The sequence below is a fragment of the Nelumbo lutea genome, chromosome 8, assembly GCF_056320005.1.
Source record: "Nelumbo lutea isolate HS-2025 chromosome 8, American lotus-T2T, whole genome shotgun sequence".
Lineage (NCBI taxonomy): Eukaryota > Viridiplantae > Streptophyta > Magnoliopsida > Proteales > Nelumbonaceae > Nelumbo > Nelumbo lutea.
In genome coordinates, this window is record NC_142691.1 from 23,170,216 (window position 1) to 23,191,552 (window position 21,337).

The 21,337-nt window shown below is 41.2% G+C and overlaps 1 protein-coding gene across 2 annotated transcripts in view; it reads left to right on the forward strand.

Annotated features, from left to right (window-relative positions):
• The window catches only part of LOC148843343 (vacuolar protein sorting-associated protein 26A), a 69,875-nt gene that overhangs the window by 12,905 nt on the left and 35,633 nt on the right, over nt 1-21,337 (forward strand). For both annotated transcript variants that reach the window (XM_088959577.1, XM_088959576.1), the window contains 4 exons: nt 6,132-6,206; nt 6,340-6,412; nt 20,048-20,092; nt 20,352-20,463. In XM_088959577.1, coding sequence (XP_088815703.1) covers nt 6,132-6,206; nt 6,340-6,412; nt 20,048-20,092; nt 20,352-20,463 — 305 coding nt within the window. The remainder of the gene's footprint in view (nt 1-6,131; nt 6,207-6,339; nt 6,413-20,047; nt 20,093-20,351; nt 20,464-21,337) is intronic.

A 21,337-nucleotide genomic window follows, 5' to 3' on the forward strand; every position in this document is an offset into this window, starting at 1 on the left:
GCAAGCACCAAACATGAAGAGGAATTCCCAAAACTCCAATCCAAACTGTTCTCCTCTGACCACTGTTGGTCGCCCCTGCTGCTGGAAACCACCTCCTTAAGTGTAAACCACAAGAAGTTTTTGCTCGCCTTAAAGTTCAACACCCAATATGCTGCATCTTTATTCTGAAACATAAACAACAGCTTCAGCTTCCTGTAAAGAGACTGGGCCTAATGGGTCCTAGTATCTTCTCATGTAATATCTTTTCTTTTATTGTTAGCTAATGGGCCTGTTATTTCTTTTTTGTTTAATATCTTTATGTTACTGCCTAGCTGGCCGCCCACTTAAGGGCATACTTCTCATTACTCTAACTTTAATTCTTAATAAAAAAAGGGATTAGAGGAGAAAGGGAAGATAATTCGATACTTCTTCTTCCTTCTCTTTTCGCCATCTTCTTCTCTTGTGTTGCTGCTCTTACTTCTCTTCTTCCTTTTTCTTATAATCTTCAAATTTACACCTAATATTTGAGGACTGATTTGCATCTTGGTATCAGAGAAGGTCTATTTCCTCCTTTTTTTCTTTCTTCTTTTCCCGTACACCCTTAGATTAAGAGAGTGTATGAAGAGATAGATTCTCTATGGTACAAAGGATCTCTGGCCTAGTTGGTAGAGGGTTTGGAGAGTTTAAATCTGACTGGATATTGCCAAGAAGCGGTGCTGTTCTGTTGCTGCCCAAAACCCTAGCCGATTAGAGATTTTCGAAGGTACAGGTAAAGGTGAAGCTTGGGTGTGGCGCTCTATGCTTGGGAGGGGTCTTGTGACTCTTAAAGGAGGGCGGTTTAGGTTTGGAAGAGATTGGGAAGGTCTAGTAGGAGCGGCTGCATCTTCTCTCTTCCTCCCCAACAGCTGGACGGAGTAAAACCCTAGTTTTCAAGCATTTGGATTCTGGCTTGACTTCAAGTAAGTTTATATAGACAAAATTTCTGGTTCTTTGATTTTCGTTTGATTAATGGAGCCATACAAAAGTGAGTTCAAGCAAGTGCCGGTTTCAAGCCTTGACTCGGTAGATTCCGTTTTGGCTGGTGTAACCACAATCAAGCTAGGTGGGACAAATTATCTTGCTTGGGCACTGTCTATAAGAATTTATGTCTGTAGTAGAGGAAAACTCGGGTATCTCACAAGTAGTAAAGTGAAACCCGAAGAGGTAGACCTTGAATTTGAAAAATGGATGCAAAGGAACTATACTGTCATAGGATGGTTGGTAAATTCTATGCAACCTCATATAAGTCAGCATTATCTTTGGATGTCTTCGGCTAAGGAGATATGGGACAGTGTTACTGAGACCTATTCACATAAGTTGAATGTAGCCAGAGTCTATAAGTTGAAAAGTGATGTGAAGAACCTAAGACAAGGGGAGAAGAGTGTAGCAATCTACTACTCTATACTGAAATCCCTATGGCAAGAAATTGATGTTATGGAGACAGTTGTATGGGAGAGTAAGAATGATGCTGAAATGTATAGGAAGTTGGTGGAGAGAAATAGGGTGTTTGAATTTCTCACTGGACTCAACCCTGAGTTTGACATCATTAGGCAAAATATCCTGGCTAGAGTTGAGGTTACTTTTTCCCAGGCATATGCTATGATAAGTAGTGAGGAGAGTAGGCGGCAGGTTCAGTTGCAGGGTCCACCTACATAACACTTTGCACATGCTGGAATAAAGCTAAAGGTCCTACAAAGAAAAAGGAGCAGATATGTGAATATTGCAAGAAATTGAGGCATACAAAGAACACTTGCTGGAAGCTTCATCTTGAGCTTCTTCTTGATAGGTTTAAGAATAACAACAGCTCTAAGAAGGGCAGTCAAGTAGGAGAGCCTAAGACATCTAATGTTTCTATAGTACCTGAAGGAGGAAATAAGGAGAGTGAAGAGAAATCAACCATTGAGTAGTTGGTAGCAATGAAGGCGGATTTTGAAAAGTATGGGAGGCTCCTAAATCACTTGGAAGCTACTATTTTTTCATCTCACTCTTCCAACAACCCATCATCTTCATCAACATTTGCTCACTCAGGTATTTGTGTTTCTGCAAATCATGCTTCAGTTTCAGGTAATCATAAAATCCCTTGGATTATTGATTTCGATGCATCAGACCATATGACCAGCCTGTCTAACCTCTTCTGCTCATACCATCTTCTCTTTGGCAAAGAGAAAATATCCCTTGCTGATGGGTCTCTTGCTCCCATCTCTGGTAAAGGATATATAAAGACCTCTGACACCCTTTATTTATCCTCTGTCCTTCATGTCCCTAAACTTAACACAAACCTTTTATCTGTTAGCAGCTTAACTAAATCCATGAATTGCAGCATAACCTTCTTTCCCACTCATTGTGTTTTTCAGGACCTGCAATCTCAAAGGATGATTGGGAGTGGCCATGAGGCGAACGGAATATACTTGCTGGACACACCGGATCGAGCTTTGGGACCACCTCATGGAGTTGCCTTAGAGTCAGTTTTGTCAATCTGTTAACAAAATTTTGTTGTGTCACTTTCAATTTGGTAATTTGTCGTTTTTCTGCTTTGAGTCATTTGTGTCATTTCATTGTGAGTCGTATGAATTGGCAAAGCATTGTAGACATTCCTATTCAGTAAGCAATAAAAGATCTCTTTCTCCTTTTCATATTTTTCACTCTGACGTGTGGGGGCCATATCATTTGCCAACTATGGGGGGTTACAGGTACTTTATCCTTTTTATTGATGACTATTCTCATTACACTTGGATTTATCTCATGAAATCCAGGGATGAAGTTCCAGCTATTGTGCAAAAATTTCATGAATTCATCCTTACCCAGTTTAACACTCGTATCAAAATATTCCGTTCTGATAATGCTAAGGAGTATTTTGAGAGAACCCTCTCCACCTATCTTGAAACTTTTGGGGTTATTCATCAAAGTTCTTGTTCCTACACTCCACAACAAAACGGGGTGGCGGAAAGGAAGAACAGACATGTGGTTGAAGTTGCTAGATCCTTCTTGTTTGCTTCCCATGTTCTCATAAAATTTTGGGGAGATGTTGTTCTTATTGCTACTTTTTTGATCAACCGTATGCCCTCCTGGGTCATTGACTTTAAAACCCCCTTTAGCCTTTTCTTCCCGGATGAGGATATCTTTTCTCTTCCTCTCCGTGTTTTTGGGTGCACTTGCTATGTGCATATTCACAGTCATCAAAGGCACAAGTTTGAACCTAAGGCTCATAAATGTGTTTTTCCGGGATATGCTTCCACACAGAAGGGATATTGCTGCTTTGATCCAGTTCGTGGCACCCGTTTTTTATCTCGGGATGTCACCTTTGCTGAGTTGACTCCTTTCTTTAGCATTCCTCCTGAGGGGGAGAAATCTGAAGAGCCATTTGCTATGTCTCCAGCTGTTCCTCTTCCCATTCCTCTTGAGTCTTATCATGAGGTGTCTACTTCTCCCACTGGACTTACCTTCGATATTCCTATTCCTCCTCCTCCACCTCATTCTCCTATAATTTCTCCTCCTCTTGTTCTCCAAAGGTGGTACCAAAGGCAGAGATTCAGACATGGGCAGGTTGTTTCCACTCCCACAGAAGAGTTTCTTGCTCCTTCCATCATTTCTGAGGTAACAGGTCAGCCTTCTTCTAACTCATCTACAGCTTTCCCAGACCTTGACCTTCCTATTTCTCTCCGCAAGTGAAAGCGGAAGTGTACAACCCATTGTATCTCCAAACACCTATCTTACAACCTTCTCTCTCCTTCCTACTACTCTTTTCTTGCATCTGTTTCTTCCCATGTGATACCCAAGTCCGTACCGGAAGCCTTATCTCAACCTGAATGGAGGGATGCTATGATGGCTGAACTGGATGTTTTGCATAAGAACCATACCTGGGATATTGTTGACTTGCTTGAAGGGAAGGAACCAGTGGGTTGTAAATGGGTGTTTACTATTAAATATCACTCTAATGGCTCTATTGAGAGGTTTAAGGCTAGGTTGGTTGCTAAGGGCTACGCTCAAATGTATGGCATTGACTATCTTGAGACATTTGCTCCTGTCGCTAAGATGACCTTAGTCAGGGTTTTGTTATCTCTAGTCGCTACTTTTGATCGGCCCCTACACCAGTTTGATGTTAAAAATGCCTTCTTGAATGGAGACCTGCATGAAGAGGTCTATATATCTCTGCCTCTAGGGGTGTATGGGAAGGAAATGCAAGGCAAAGTGTGTAAACTGCAGAAATCTATTTATGGTCTCAAACAGTCTCCTTGGGCTTGGTTTGAGAGGTTTAGGGCTGCTCTTGTCTCCTTTGGCTACACACAAACTCAATTTGATCATACCCTGTTCTTGAAGAGAAATGTCTCTCTGGTGACTTTCTTGATAGTTTATGTTGATGATATTGTGGTCACGGGTAATGATACTCAAGAGGTTAGTAAACTAAAAGGATTTCTCAACTCTGAATTTGAGATCAAGGATTTGGGAGATCTTTGTATTTTTTGGGCATTGAAGTTGCTAGATCTAAGGATGGTATCTTCATTTCTCAACGTAAATATGTCCTTGACCTCCTTGCTGGGACTGGTAAACTTGGAGCTAAACCAATCTCCACCCCTATTGATCCTAGTCACAAGCTTTCTGCTACAGATGGTGAGCTTTTATCTGATAAGGGGGTGTTTCAGAGACTGCTTGGGAAGTTGTTATATCTTTGTATGGCTCGGCCAGATATTTCCTATGCAGTAAGTGTTATTAGTCAATTTATGCATTCTCCCAGAGATACTTATTTAGCTACTGCAGAAAGGGTTCTGTGTTACTTGAAAGGTACTCTAGGGAAATGTATTCTATTTTCTAAACACGGACACATTAAGCTGGAATCTTTCACTGATGCTGATTGGGCAGGATGTATTGATGATAGGACATCCACCTCAGGTTATTGTGCTCTGGTCGCTGGGAACATTGTGTCATGGAGGAGTAAGAAACAGTCTGTAGTTGCTAGATCCTCAGCTGAAGCAGAATACAGGGCAGTGGCACATGGTGTGTCAGAATTACTGTGGCTACGATCTCTTTTAGAAGAATTGGGGGTTGACTACGAGAAGCCAATGATGCTCTACTATGACAACCGAGCAGCTATCAACATTGCACATAATCCTGTTTAACACGATAGAACTAAGCACATTGAGGTTGATAGACATTTTATAAGGGAAAAAGTTTCCTCAGGAAAAGTTTGTTTGCCATTCATCACATCAGACGAGCAATTGGCTGATATCTTGACCAAGGGAGTTCCAAGAGGGAAAATGACAAACTATATAAGCAAGCTGGGCATGATTGACATCTATTCTCTGCTTGAGGGGGAGTGTAAAGAGACTGGGCCGAATGGGTCCTAGTATCTTCTCTTGTAATATCTTTTCTTTTATTGTTAGCTAATGGGCCTCTCTTAATGGGCCTAGCTGGCCACCCACTTGAGGGGGTGTAACAAATCTCTTTATGTTACTGCCTAGCTGGCCACCCACTTAAGGGCATACTTGTCATTACTCTAACTTTAATTCTTAATAAAAAAAGGGATTAGAGGAGAAAGGGAAGATAATTCGATACTTCTTCTTCCTTCTCTTTTCGCCATCTTCTTCTTTTGTGTTGTTGCTCTTATTTCTCTTATTCCTTTTTCTTCTAATCTTCAAATTTACACCTAATATTTGAGGACTGATTTGCATCTCTTCCAAATGCCCAAAATCTTCTCCTTCCCCCACTCAACTGCTGCTCATGCCATTAAGGCATCAATATCTGGTTCATCTCCTATGTGTCCGAATCAAGCAAGCCTCCAACACTGTCAATCTTTCAGTAAACTTTGCAGCTTCATTCACAGCAACAGAAACCACACGGTATGCGCACTCAAGTGAATCAGACTCCATTGTGATCCCTCTTTTGTTATATGGTAAATTAGATGGAGTCACACCCTAATCAGAGACGTCAGACTTCTGAGTTATGATGGAACCACACCCTATTTTTACATTACAATTTTACAAGTAATTCTCATTTGTTACACCCCCTCCATGTTGGAATTTTTTTTCTTGATTATTTTGATATCACATTTATATTGATTCTTACTTTGAAGTCTGTTTTCTGCCCCCCCCCCCAAAAAAAAAAAAAAAAAAAAAAAGGTTGCGTTAAAGAAGGAAAATGGTCAAGTGGCAATGGTTCCTTTGTTCCAAAGTCAAGAAAGCATTGTTGGGGAGGTATTCTGTTTTCTTTTTGTTTTGTTGATTTCTATTCTTTTTGAGCTCATGTATAGTATTCAAACTTTTATTGATTTTCTTTTCTCGAACTTGTTATGCTGAAAGTTTAGTTTTCGTGTGGTATCACATACAGGTTTCTATAGAACCAACTCTAGGAAAAAAGGTTGAGCACAATGGTGTGAAAATTGAGCTCCTTGGCCAGATAGGTTTGTTTCATATGCTTCATGTTTCTCATTCTTGTGGATCTTCTCAACCTATTGCAAATATTTCAACATTTATTTTATTTTATTTTTATAATTATGTAAAGGTCTTTCATGTGGTATTGTGTTGTATTTTATTTCTGTGCTCTAATTTGGGACCTCTTGGTTACTAGGATGTCCTTTTTTCCTTTGTTCTTCTAATAAAGTGTTGAATCATTGACAAAAAGAATTGTGATTGGTAACATCTGAAATGTGACACCACTAGAGGTGTCATGCTTAATTGCTCATGGGAAGCTAGTATGGACATCCACCCTTGTTTTGACAGCAACTAGATATGATCCTTATATTGGTGACCTGCAAGATATTTTGGGGAGGTTCTTGATGGAATGGTTTGCCCTTGAGACTAAAATACCCTAGAATTCTTGCTTTGTCATCTAATAATCAATTTTGAGTTTGTATAGACATTGCTAACGAGGGCATTTCTTGGGATTTAGGTCTTAGAAGGGGTTTGAGAGACTCTGAAACAATTAGAAGTGATAAACCTGTTGGAATATTTAAAACGTGTCTTCTTTGTCCTTCTGTTTGTCTTTCTTCAAAATCCTCTACCAAACCAACCAGGCAACCCTTTAGCCCAACCTTTACCAGTTAAAACCATCTGGAAAGCATCTCTCCTAAGTTCAAGGTGTTTTGTTGGAAGGTAGTTCTTCAAATAATTGCGCACATGTAAGAGACTCCAACAGAGATTAAAGACTTTTCTTCAAGGGTGAAGAGAGCACAAACCAACTTTTCTTATCTTGCATTTGCATTCCAGGTTTTGTTCTCTTTATTATCCCTTTTGGGGTTATTGAACCTCTTCAAATATTGGAGCTGTCCTGGACTAGGGGTCACCTTAGCTCCTGTCTCAGTTTTTGTTGGGTTCTATGGATCCACTCTTTGGATATGGTGCCTTTTGCTATTTGTTGGTGTATCTAGAAATATATTAACAAAAGGATCTCTTATACTCTCAAATGCCCCTTTAGGCATATCTGTGTTGATACTGGGGTACATTTACAAGATGGGTCAAGCCTTTAAGTAAGTAGAAGATCAAGACTGTAATCAGTCTTGAATCCTAATAGGTTTTAGGTTTACAAAACAGAAGAAAAGTGAGAGAAAGGAGAGAGAATAGAAGAGAAACAGGAGAACACAAGTGGTTGAAAGGAGGGACAGATTCTAACAGATCTGCCGCTGCCACTTTCTTATTATTTATAGGTTATGTTTAGTACATAATGGAAAGGACACATCTGCCCTTAGTACTTACATAATAAATAAAGTAAATAAAAGCTGAAATAAATAACATCTGAATTAACAAATTGACTCAAACCGACACTACTATAACTGGAACAAATAACTACACGTGTTGTCCTACGAACACAGTGGGGACCACTGCAGTGGGGCCCACATCAGTGTTCTCTACCTTCCCCCCAAGTTGGGAGTAGATATCTATCATTCCCAACTTGGATAGGTCTGTCTCTAACTTCTTCCTTGGTACAACCTTGGTGAGGATATCCGTGAGCTGCATATTAGATGCGATGTACGGAAGACACACTTCTTGTGATGTGACCCTTTCTCGCACAAAATGTCATCAACTTCGATATGTTTAGTTCTGTCATGCTGCACTGGGTTGTGGGCTATATTAATAGCTGTCTGATTATCACAATACGGCATTAAGGGCTTTTCATAGTCAATACCCAACTCTTCAAGTAGTGACCTCAGCCACAAGATTTCAGCCACTCCATTAGCCATTGACCTATATTCCGCTTCAGCACTGGAGCGGGAAACAACACTCTGTTTCTTACTCCTCCAAGAGACAAGGTTACCTCCCACAAGGGCACAATATCCAGAGGTTGACCTTCTGTCATCAACACTCCCAGCCCAATCGGCATCAGTATAGACTTCCACCCTCATGTGATTATTGTTTTTGAGCAGTATACCTCTACCCGGGCATCTCTTCAAGTATGCTAATATTCTCTCTACCGCAAGAAGATGAGAAGTTCTAGGGGAGTGCATGTACTGGCTAACAACACTAACTGCATAGCTGATATCCGACCGAGTGAGGCAGAGATATAGGAGCTTTCCAACCAACCGTTGGAACATAACTTTGTCTTCAAGAGACTCCCCGCCCTCTGCACTAATCTTGTGATTTTGTTCGATGGGTGTATCAGCCGGTTTAACACCCAACTTTCCAGTTTCCGCCAACAGATCTAGAACATATTTTCTCTAAGAGATAAAAATCCCCTGCTTGGATCTAACAACCTCAATACCCAAAAAGTACCGTAGTGCACCAAGATCTTTCACCTCAAACTCTTGATGGAGTTGTTTGAGGGACTCAATCTCATGACTGTCATTTCTTGTCACCACAATATCATCAACATATACTGCAAGTAGTGTTAGAGAGGACTCCACCCTCTTGATGAATAGTGTATGATCTGACTGGGCCTGTACATAACCAAACCTTCCAAGGGCTAATCTGAACCTATCAAACCAGGCTCTTGGTGACTGCTTCAAACCATACAATGCCTTGTTCAGTCGGCAAACCTTCTTACCTCTCTCTGTATCATAGAATCCAGGAGGCAACTGCATGTAAAACTCTTCCTGTAAGTCTCCATTCAGAAAGGCATTTTTAACATCCATCTGAAACAGGGGCCAAGAATGATTTGCTGCAAGGGATAACAGAACTCGGATGGTGGTCATCTTGGCTACTGGGGCAAAGGTCTCCAAGTACTCTATACCATAAGTCTGAGTGAACCCCTTTGCAACCAGTCGGGCTTTGTACCTTTCAATAGAGCCATTAGCATTATGCTTCATAGTGAACACCCATCTGCATCCCACCGGTTTCTTTCCTTTTAATGGGTCAACCAGTGCCCAAGTATTATTCTTCAACAGGGCATCCATTTCGACTTGCATTACATCTTTCCATTCTGGAACTGATAAGGCTTCTTGCACTGTTCTTGGAATAGGGACATCGGCAATGGAAGTGAGATAGGACCGGTAAGATGGAGATAAACGATCATAGGATAAGAACTGTGAGATGCTGTGAGTTGTAGAAGTGGTGCAATGTCGTTTCCCTTTGCGAATGACAATAGGGAGATCAAGGTCATCTACAAGAGGGGAAGGGCAACAGTGAGAGGTATCTCAGTAGGCTCTGGATCTAGAGCCGCGGAAGGAACTGGAGCTGGCCGGGACTGCCGATGACTAGGATCAACCTGCCTGCATCGCCTGTGATAGACTCTCAACTCCAGCTCCCTCTGACCATCCTCACCACTACAGCCTTCATTATCCAGTGGAATAGGTAAAGGAACAACCCCACTCAAAACAGCCCCACTTCTACCAGCCCCACTTCCACTCTCAGTGCTTTCCCCCTAAGGAAAGAAACTCAAAACAGCCCCACTTCTACCAGTCCCACTTCCACTCTCAGTGCTTTCCCCCTAAGGAAAGAAACTCAAAACAGCCCCACTCTCACTACTCTCCCCCTAAGGAGAAACCCTAGGATAATAGGGTGTCTCCACAAAGAAGGTGACATCCATGGAGACAAACTGTTTCCCTAAAACCGGATCATAGCAGCAATAACCCTTTTGAGTTTGTGCATTGTTAGAATGTCAGAGTGTTGTTCGGCTGATAAGAGTTCTTATTAGCCCAGTCTTATGTTTAACTTATCTTGTAACTGGACCTGTGTTAATGGGCCTAATCCTGTTTAGTGATTTAAGTCATCTGGGTGTCCCATCACTAATTAGGGGCATCCCAGTAATTTCTTGTACCTTGTACTATATTCATCTATAAATAAAAGACTGGTCGACTGCCTAGTACAGTTCGACATTCTCTTCAGTTCTGTGATTCTCTTCTCCTCTTTGCTACCTCGAGTATAGCTCTTCAGATTACATGGTATCAGAGCATTAGCTCCTTCCTGGTTTCAGCAGGTGCACTCTCTTCTCTTGCTATCTTTTCATCTTCTCTCTTCCTTTTTTGGGTGGCTGCAGTAAAGACCTAGGAGTGTAAGAGAGTAAAGCAAGTTCGAACCTAGGGTTTCTCTTGGTTGTAGGACTCAAGGGAAGTAAGACCCAGAAGTAGATGTCCTACTATTATTTCCAACAAGTAGTAGCTATTGGGCTACTAAGAGAGGCCTGTATAGGACAGACCTGGTTGAGGGCTGATTCAGCAGTCCTAGCACTAGCCGAGAGGGGGAGAACTTCCTCTACAGTTGCAGCTTCGTGCTCCAGCAAGACTTGTGCAGAACAAGTGGTAAGGACTTAGCTTCTTCTACAGTTGCAGTTTCGGTGCATTAGCTTCTACAGTTGCAGTCTCGGTGCATCAACAAGACTCTTACAGAACTGCGGCAACTTTTTCACCACACAGTTGCAGCCTTAAACTTTTACCAGCACTGTGAACTGGTTCAGTTACAGACCTCTACTTTGCTACTGGGTGAACACAGTGACCACTTGCTACTGTACCCAAACTGTGAACTGGATACTTGCTACTGTACCACTTTGGCCAGTCCTTAACAGGATCACTTATAGTACTGTGAACAACTCTTGGACTGAAGTCAGGATGTCCTCACTATCCGGTGAAGTTTCCTCTAGAGATAACAGACCTGTCACAAGGTCCTCAAACCTAGAAAACCCTAATCTGCACAGCTTGCAGATTACAAGTGTGCTACTGGATGAGTACAACTTCAAAGAGTGGTCCGTCTCTGCAATGCTGTTCATTACCTCTCGTGAACTCACTGGCTATTTGGATGGAGACAAGAAACAACTAGAAATTGGCAGTCCTAAATACACCGTGTGGCGCAAGGAAAATGCCACAGTCATGTCTTGGTTGCTGGCCTCTATGACTCCTAGGGTGGCCAGAACTGTTCACCACTTCCCTACAACTGCTAAAATTTGGGAGAAAGTATCTAAGACATATGGCCAGAAAAAGAACAATGCTAGAATCTACAGGCTGAACCAAGACATTGCAGCCCTAAGGCAAAGAGACATGTCCGTGGCAACCTACTTTGCAACACTAGAAGGCCTCTGGGAAGAGTTTGACCACCACTTGATTTTGGATTGGGAAAATGCCAATGATAAGGGGAGGCATGGCAAGCAGATTGAGGAGGGCAGAGCCTTCTAGTTTCTGGCGGGTCTTGACCTTGTATATGAAGGTATAAGGTCACAGATTCTAGGGAGAGATGAATTACTTGAGCTTCACCATGTCTACTGCTTGGTGAGGAATGAAGAAGTAAGGAGAAAGGAGATGCAAGTTGACTCCCAGACACATTCAACAGAACTACCTGGAGAAAACTCAGCCTTAGTCTCCACTAAGGGGAATAGATTTTCAGACAAGAAGTCCCTCAAGTGTACCCATTGTGGTGGTGAGAAACACACAAGGGAGAAATGTTGGGTCTTGTACCCTCATCTGAAGCCAGTTGCTCTGAGAAAGGACAAAAGGCAACATAGGGGCCACACAGCAAGTGGGAATCTTGCCGCCAACAACAGTAGTGACAACTCGCAGAGTACTCAGACAGTGTCCTCTTCCATCGCAAGGCAAGCTGCCGACTCCTTTGGACCAAGTACTTCGGGCTTCACAGCTAGTGAGGTAGAGGTTCTCTGTCGGGCATTAGCCCGTTTGAAGAACAATTCTTTAGCTTCCACCTCTCTTGCCAAATCAGGTACAACCTCTTCATTTAGTGCAACTAGTTCCATTAATTTTACGTCTTGGGTGATTGACTCCGGAGCCACTAACCATATGTCGCATATGTCCTCCTTATTCTCTACATATCACTTGTTATCTGGCCAGGATAAGATGAGAGTAGCTGATGGGTCCCTCTCCACCATCTCTGGAAAGGGGGTGGTTGACCTAAGCAAGGATCAATCTCTTAAATCAGTCCTACATGTTCCTAGTCTTACCTCAAATCTGTTGTCTGTTTCAAAGCTTAAAAAAAATTTGAACTGCAGTATAACTTTCTTTCCTTCTCATTGTGTCTTCCAGGACAGATTGACGAGGAGAACGATTGGGAGTGGTCATGAGTATGGGGGCCTCTACTATTTTGATGAAGATGTCAGCTCAGCCTTGCAAGCTTCTACCACTAGTTCGGAATGTGTGGAGTCAATAGTTAGGCTGCACTTGTGGCATGCTAGGCTAGGTCATTTGTCTTTTTCTTCTTTAGCAATGTTGTTTCCCGAATTATGTAAGGGCATTCCGAGTCAGAGTTTAATTTGTGATGTGTGTCAAATGTCAAAACAATGCATATCAATGTATCCAATTTCTAGAAATGAAATTCAAGTCCCTTTTGATTTGGTTCATTCTGATGTTTGGGGTCCTTCTCCCATTGTTTCCATTGATGGCTTCCGTTACTTTATCAGTTTTATTGACCATTATTCTCAGTGCACTTGGATTTATCTGTTGAAAGGACATGATGAAGTTCCCCGAATAACTATGATATTTTGCAAGATGGTTGAAACACAATTTGATAAAAAGATCAAGCAATGACAATGCAGCTGAATACTTTGAAAGATCCATGAACTCATTTGTGGAAGATGCAGGCATGTTACATCAATCATCATGTGCTTACACCCCTCAGCAAAATGGGGTTACTGAGCGCAAGAACAGGCACCTATTGGAGACAGCTCGAGCCCTTCTTTTCCAACACAATGTGCCCAAGCAATATTGGTCTCAAGTTGTTCTCACTGCATCATACCTGATAAATCGGATGCCATATAAGATATTGGGTATGAAGACCCCTTTCTCTGTTTTGTGTCCCACTCTTCCAGAATTTCCTCTTCTCCCACGGGTTTTTGGCTGTACATGCTTCATACATGTGAAGGATCAAAGAAAACCAAGCTGGATCCTAAGGTTACAAAGGGAATATTTTTGGGTTATTCTCCTACACAAAAGGGGTATAAGTGTTATGATCCTGTCTCCAAGAAAAAATGTCACCAGAGGTGTAGTCTTTTTTGAGTCTCAACCCTATTTCCAGTCTTCTCAGAATCCTCTTCAGGGGGAGAGTAGTGGGATGGAAGAGGATTCTCATTCTCCCTTCTTTTTTGTTCCCATTTCATCACCTTCCACTACTACTAGCTGTAACATTCCGGGTCAACCTAGGAAGAAGGCCCCTCAACCTCATGATTGCAACCAGTTGAACTCAGATCAATCTGTCTCTGCAATCCAAGGTAATTCCGACTCACTCAATTCAGATTTGGATCTTCCTATTGCTCTCCGTAAGCCTGCTCGCTCTTGTACCACTCGGCATCCCATAGCTGATTATGTTTCTTACTCACACTTATATCCTGCCAGAGGGGAAAGGCACTGTTGGGTGCAAGTGGGTATTCACATTAAAGCACAGGGAAGATGGGTCAATTGAGAGGCACAAGGCCAGACTTGTGGCAAAGGGATTTACACAAAATGAAGGAATTGACTACAAGGAAACCTTTGCCCTAGTAGCAAAGCTCAACATAATCAGGGTTCTACTGTCACTTGCAGCAAAATTCTCTTGGGGACTTCATCAGCTGGATGTGAAGAATGCCTTCCTAAATGGTGATATTCATGAAGAGGTATTCATGGAACCCCCACCTGAATATGATGTTGGAAAGAAGGTATGTAAACTAAGGAAAGCATTATATGGTTTGAAGCAATCTCCCCGGGCATGGTTTGAGAGACTTTGTTTGGCCATGAAGAAAATAGGGTACACTCAGAGCAGTGCAGATCATACATTGTTCACAAGGAGACAGGATGACAAACTTACAACACTCATTGTGTATGTGGATGATATGGTGATTACTGGAAATGATGTGAAAGAGATGAAGAGGCTGAAGGAGTTCTTAGCTTCAGAATTTGAGATCAAAGACCTGGGAAATCTGAGATACTTTCTTGGGATTGAAGTTTCTAGATCAAGAGAAGGAATCTACATATGTCAAAGAAAGTATGTGCTACTTGAGGAAACAAGCATGATGGGGTGCAGGCCAGCAGACACTCCATTAGAACCAAGCCATGGATTACAAGAATCAATGGGTGAGGAATACTGTAAATAGGAAAGGTACCAAAAATTGGTAGGAAAACTGATATACTTATCCCTTACTTGGCCAGACATTGCCTATGCAGTGCATGTTGTCAATCAATTCATGCACTCTCCAAAGGCCCCTCATATGAGAGCAGTGGAAAGAATCCTCAGATACTTGATGACTTGCCCAGGGAAAGGAATTCTATTCAGAAAAAACAGCAGACTTGAAATTGAAGCCTACACTGATACTGATTGGGCTGGATCTGTTGGAGACAGAAAATCAACCTCAGGTTACTGTACATTCTTGGGAGGAAACCTAGTCACATGGCGCAGTAAGAAGTAGAATGTTGTGGCTAGATCAAGTGCAGAAGCAGAATACCAGGCTATGGCACACGGGGTTGCTGAACTCTTATGGCTCAGAACTCTCCTTAATGAGCTTGGTATCAAGACTGAGGGTCCTCTCAAGCTGTATTGTGATAATAAAGCTGCTATCAACATTGCCAACAATCCCGTACAACATGACAGGACAAAACATATTGAAATTGATCGACACTTTTTCAGAGAGAGAATTATTTCAGGAGAACTCTGTGTACCTTATACTCCCTGAGAGATGCAGATTGCAGATGTATTAACAAAAGGGCTGGCATCAACAAAGTTCAGGGACATACTTGGCAAGCTAAACATGATTGATATCCATGCTTAGCTTGAGGGGGAGTGTTAGAATGTCAGTGTTGTTCGACTGATAAGAGTTCTTATTTAGCCCAATCTTATGTTTAACTTATCTTGTAACTGGGCCTAATCCTGTTTAGTGATTTAAGTCATCTGGGTGTTCCATCACTAATCAGGGGCATCCTAGTAATTTCTTGTACCTTGTACTATATTCATCTATAAATAAAAGGTTGGTCGACTGCCTAGTACAGTTCGACATTTTCTTCAGTTCTGTGATTCTCTTCTCCTCCTTGCTACTTCGAGTATAGCTCTTCAGATTAAATGCATAACCAAGGAAAATGCATTTGGAGGCCTTAGGTTCAAACTTGGAATGATGAGGCCGGAGAAGCCGAACGAAACAGGTACAACCAAAGGTTTTAAGGGGAACAATGAACAACTCCTTGTCTGGGTATAGAAGGGAAAAGGGGGTTCTCATATCAAGAACCTGGGAAGGAACTCGATTAATGAGATAAACTGCCGTGAGGATAGCATCACCCTAGAAGCGAATAGGTACATTGGAGGTAAACGTAATGCTTCTAGCCACCTCCAAGATATGCCTATTCTTCCTTTTGGCAACACCGTTCTGCTGTGGTGTATAAGGGCAAGTGCTCTGGTGAATAACTCCATGGCTAAGAAGGTAGGGGGTCAATGACTGAGCAAAGTATTCCTTTGCATTATCAGATCTAAGGCTTTGATTTTGGTCCCAAACTGAGTGAGAACCATCTGATGGAAGTTTTGGGTCAGAGCAGGAACCTCATCCCGAGAACGCATAAGATAGACCCAAGAAAAACGGGTATGGTCATCAGCAAACAATAGAAAATATCTGTACCCACCCATAGAAGAGATATGATATGGCCCCCAAACATCAGTATGCACAATATCAAAAGAGGAATTACTCCTTTTATTATTTAAAGAATAAGAGGTTCTACAATGTTTGGCAAACTCACAACTCTTACACCTCAATTTTGATAACTCAACAGACTCAAATAAATCAGGATACAGACTCTTCAAAGCCGAACTCACAGACTGGGAAACAAAAGACTTCTTATCCACTGACTCCTCCCGACGAGAACTCTCTCCAAGCAGATAGATCCCGTTCGTCTCGCGGCCAGTCCCAATCACCTTCCTCGTCTCCAAATTCTGAGAAACACATCGGTCAGGGAAAAAGGTTACTAAATAGTTCATGTGTTTGGTAATACTACTAACTGAAAGCAGGTTAGTATCAAGCTTAGGAACATGGAAGATAGAAGATAAAGAGATAGTATCCGATAGCTTGATGTCCCCCTTGCCCGAAATGGGAACAAGGGAGCAATCAACAATGGATACTCTATCTCGGCCAGAGGACAAGTGATAAGAAGTGAACAAAGATGGCAAGCTAGTCATATGGTCAGATGCACCTGAATCTATTACCCAGCAGTGGTCAATATTACCTGGAGCTGAAGCATGGTAAGTTGAGGCTCGAGTACCTGAATGTGCAAATGCAGATGTGGCAGGAGCTGATGGTGACTGAGATGGCTGGGCTGAACTCCCAACTTCCTTTTCCAACTGTATGAGGGCAGCCCGAACAGCAACTAAAGTCTCTAGGGATGTGCCTGATGAGGATGTTGAATCAGTGTTCACGACCACATGAGCATTACCCTTCTTATTTCTTAGTTTTGCTGGGGACCAAGTGAGGATGTAGCTTCCAACGAGCATCTTTTGTGTGCTTGGGTTTCTTGCAATGTTCACATACCAGATCCCGTTTATCTTCCTACTTCCGGTCCCTTTCTGAGTCACCCCCTGGCTTAGGTTTAATAACTGTCAAGGTTGGGAAAGAGGGCTGAGGCTGCATCATGACTTTCCTCCTGGTCTCTTCACTATGCATCAGGGAGTATGCTTGAGAAAGGGTCACACTATTCCTTGTCAATATTTGTTGTCGCACAATGTCATATTCTGAATTCAAACAAGCCAGAAACTCAAATACCCTATTCGTCTCGACTTTCTTTCCGTGAGTCTGTGCATCTTTGGGACTCTCCCACTCAAGGGTCTCTAGATGGTCAATCTCATGCCACAAGGATTTCAAGGTAGAGAAGTAGACAGAAACTGGCTTCTCTCCTTGTTTAAGGTTGTTCACCTCACACTTCAGTTCATAGGCTCTGGCAACATTAAGGGGTTGGGAATATGTTTCTTTCACAACATCCCATATCTCTTTGGCTGTCTTTGCCCACAGGTAATTTCGGCTGATATGTGGCTGCATAGAATTACACAGCCACGCCATAACCAAATAGTTCTCTTGAACCCACTTGGTGTATGTTGGGTCCTCCTTGGAAGGTTCTTTCACATCTCCCAAGAGGTAACCTAGTTTTCCCCTTCTTCCAATAGCCATCATGGCTGGTTGAGCCCACTCCAAATGATTTGACCCATCAAATCTCATAGTTGTAATCTGAAACCCGGTTTCAGATACACTACCATAACTGTGGTTTCCAAAACTACTTTCTCCCTGACCCTTAAACTCCATCTTTGATCAAGATTCAGTGGCGACAAACTGTTAGAGTCATTATACCAAAAAACAGAGTCAAACAAGCAGGTCTGAAAACTGATCCGAAACCAACACAAATTTGATCTGATCTGATCCGAAATCTGATCTGATCTGATCCGAAATCTGATCTGATCTGATCCGAAATCTGATCTGAAACCAATCGCCTATCACAGTATAGGCAAGGAATCAACTCAAATTTGATCTGAAATCAATCAGCATGCATTGTACCAGGCAGCTTGTCAGTTTGAGATGCTATTTTCTGAAATCACTACTGTGGGGCCCATTGCTGTGAGAGCAAAATTAGGGTTTCAACTGTGGGTCTGAAATAAGTGCTCGGCTGCACTCTCCAAGCAGTCCGCACAAGTGGGACTTGTCGTAGGGCAATATGAAACCCTAAAACTAATCACCTCTGAGAGGGAAGGGGTTCGGCCCAACAGTCAAACCCTAGAAACAGACTTAAACACAATTCGGCAAGTCAAACCCTAGAAACAAACTTGAACACAGTTTGGCCCCTACTTCTAGATAGGTCCAACCTATCTCGACTGATTGCAGTCTCTGAAACTCAATAAAAAAAAACTTACTTATGTACCTCGGTTTACTGTCTTCTAGGGTTACCTAAACCCTAACCTTTGCTGCTTCTTCCTGATTACCAACTCTTTGCAAGCCACGACAAGTCTTCAACTGCTGTGAACCTCTCCTGGTAATCTTCAAGATTCAGCCACCGAATACTTCTTCAAAGCTTCCAGCCCTAGCTAGTCCTCATGTGGTCGGCTGGACTAGACACACATGAGAAGCCCTAGATCGGCTCTGATACCAAGTAGAAGATCAAGACTGTAATCAGTCTTGAATCCTAATAGGTTTTAGGTTTACAAAACAGAAGAAAAGTGAGAGAAAGGAGAGAGAATAGAAGAGAAACAGGAGAACACAAGTGGTTGAAAGGAGGGACAGATTCTAACAGATCTGCCGCCACCACTTTCTTATTATTTATAGGTTATGTTTAGTACATAATGGAAAGGACACATCTGCCCTTAGTACTTACATGATAAATAAAGTAAATAAAAGCTGAAATAAATAACATCTGAATTAACAAACTGACTCAAACTGACACTACTATAACTGGAACAAATAACTACACATGCTGTCTTATGAATACAGTGGGGACCACTGCAGTGGGGCCCACATCAGTGTTCTCTACAAAGTATTTTGTGTGCTGCAAAAGATGAGACTTTGGCTTGAATTAGTCTTATGGTCTCATGGTATTGGGGTAAAGGAATTCTATTATAAAGTGCTTGTAGTGGTGTTTTAGTCCTCTGATATTGTAAATAAGCTACTTGTGGGTTTTACCCAACTTTCTTTCTTTCTCTCTTTCTCTCTCTCTCTCTCTCTCTCTCTATATATATATATATATATATATATATATATATATATATATTGTATTACCATAAATTTCATTGCACTTGAACAGTACACAGTCACGATCTGTCTTCCACATCTTCTTTAAAGATCTGATCTAAGGATTCTGATATAGTTGGCCACCAGTGCTACTCATTTCAGTAGGCATGGCCTATGTTGGCCATATGGTCAGCTGCTCTATTTGCTTCTCTGAATATTTTTTTTTATTCTAATCTCTGAAAAGGTTTAGTAATTTCCTTGTGTTTCTGATTAGCCACCAAAACATCTTTACCTCTGTTTTTTCCTGTTTTAATGCTTCAATAACAATTGCTGAATGTCCCTGGATGTGGAACTTTGTAAACCCTCTGATGTACCCATCTGACCCCCCAAGTATACTGTCCAAGCCTTTTTGACGTTTACCGAGCATAATCCAACCATCTTCGCCAATGCTCTGTAGAAACCTCCTCCATCCTCGTGTACAACTCCTATTGCTGGGCTCTTTCCATTCTCTTTTACTGATCCATCAAAATTCAAAGTTATCCTTCCACCATTATTCTCTCTCCAACTTACCTGGATCGTATTTGTTTTCCCATAATCCCACAAGTACATGCCAATCCTCTTTTGAGTGGTAATTGCTTCTCTGTAACAATATTCTTCTTTTATTGCTAAGTTTAGAATTTCACCTGGTTGTCTTTTGTATATAATGAAATTCTCTTTTTGTGTTGACCCTTGGGTCTTACTACATACATCATCTTGCTTTTCCCATCAATATTTAAAACAATACTTTTACTGTTGGCAGTAGTGTCAAATGAATAATTCACAGTGAATAAATTTGGACAATTAATACTTAAATTTGGCCTAGGTCCTTTTATCTAGTCCTGTAACAAGAATTGTAACATATCTCACTTTCTACATGTCCATTCATGGTAGTTATTGAAATATGGTTCAGTCAATAGTTGATAACATGTTTGGTATGGTCATAGCAATGTTTTGACTAATTATTTTCTCTTTGCAGAGTTGTACTTTGACAGAGGCAACTTTTATGATTTTACTTCCCTTGGTGAGTGCATTTTAGTAGAATTTCTTATCCTATGAAACAATCTAGCAATAATATGTTCAATTTTTTTTTTCTCTTTTTTTCTCCTTTTGTTTTTTCATTCGTTATAAATGTTAGTTTCTCATGGATTGAGGCATTTATCCATATGTTGGACATCATTGTCAGTATGAATCCTTTTCTTATTAGTTGTTTGTCCATATTCTGGCTGTCAATAACTTTCTGGTATTGATTTGGTTCTAACACTTAATATTCTTACATGCAGTACGTGAACTTGATGTGCCTGGTGAAATATATGAAAGGAAAACATACCCTTTTGATTTTTCTACTGTTGAGATGTCATACGAATCATATAATGGTGTCAACGTAAGGCTTAGGTAGGTATCCATTTGAATTGTGTAAAACTAGTTATCTTCTAGGATCTTATTTCCTCAGGGGCTTTATATTGTGGATTCAAAGAAAATTCTTTTTCTCTTCACCTAATTTTCCTTGTATTTTGTCTTCTTAATGCCTCTGACATTAATCCAGATGCCTATCTGTTGTTTCATTCTTATTGCAAAACTTGTGGTCATATTTACTTGATTATATTATTTCTTGTGAAAGACATGAACAACTATATCATGTATTTTTGGGAAACAATGCATTTCCTTTTGTTTTTCTTCTGATTGGCAACTGATCTAAAATATTTTATTAAGGATGAAAGAGAAGATACATAAAAGAGGAACAACTATGGCATGAGGAACAACCATGCTACCTCCAACAAAGAAGAGGACACCAATTATCTCTTCATCATTTGTAGGGCAGTTCTAATTACTTCGAACTTCTTTGCATTGTCTAAGTGATTTGATCATTTTTCTTCAATCTAATTACTTGGAACTTCTTTGCATTCCTGATCTCTTTGGCATTTATCAGCTTAAAGGGGAACTCATATCAAGAATAGGAACGCTTTCTCCAAATGGATTAAATTGGAACCTCGGGTTTAGAAGAGGGTTAAGGGGTTTTGGGTGTTCTTCTTTGATAAGCTTGGTCGATACCTTAAGGCAGATCTTGCTAGACTCCTCCCTTGAGGATTCCAGAAGAACTTGGACATTATCTCTAGATGGCCTCATTACTTGTTCTTCCTTCTTTAAGTCCCTTGCTGCATCTAACTATCAAAGGGGTGAACTCCCCAATGAAAGAAATTTGGAGTAAGCCTATCCCACTTAAAATTCAAGCTTTCTATTGGAAAAAATTTCTTGGAAAAGGTAAGTG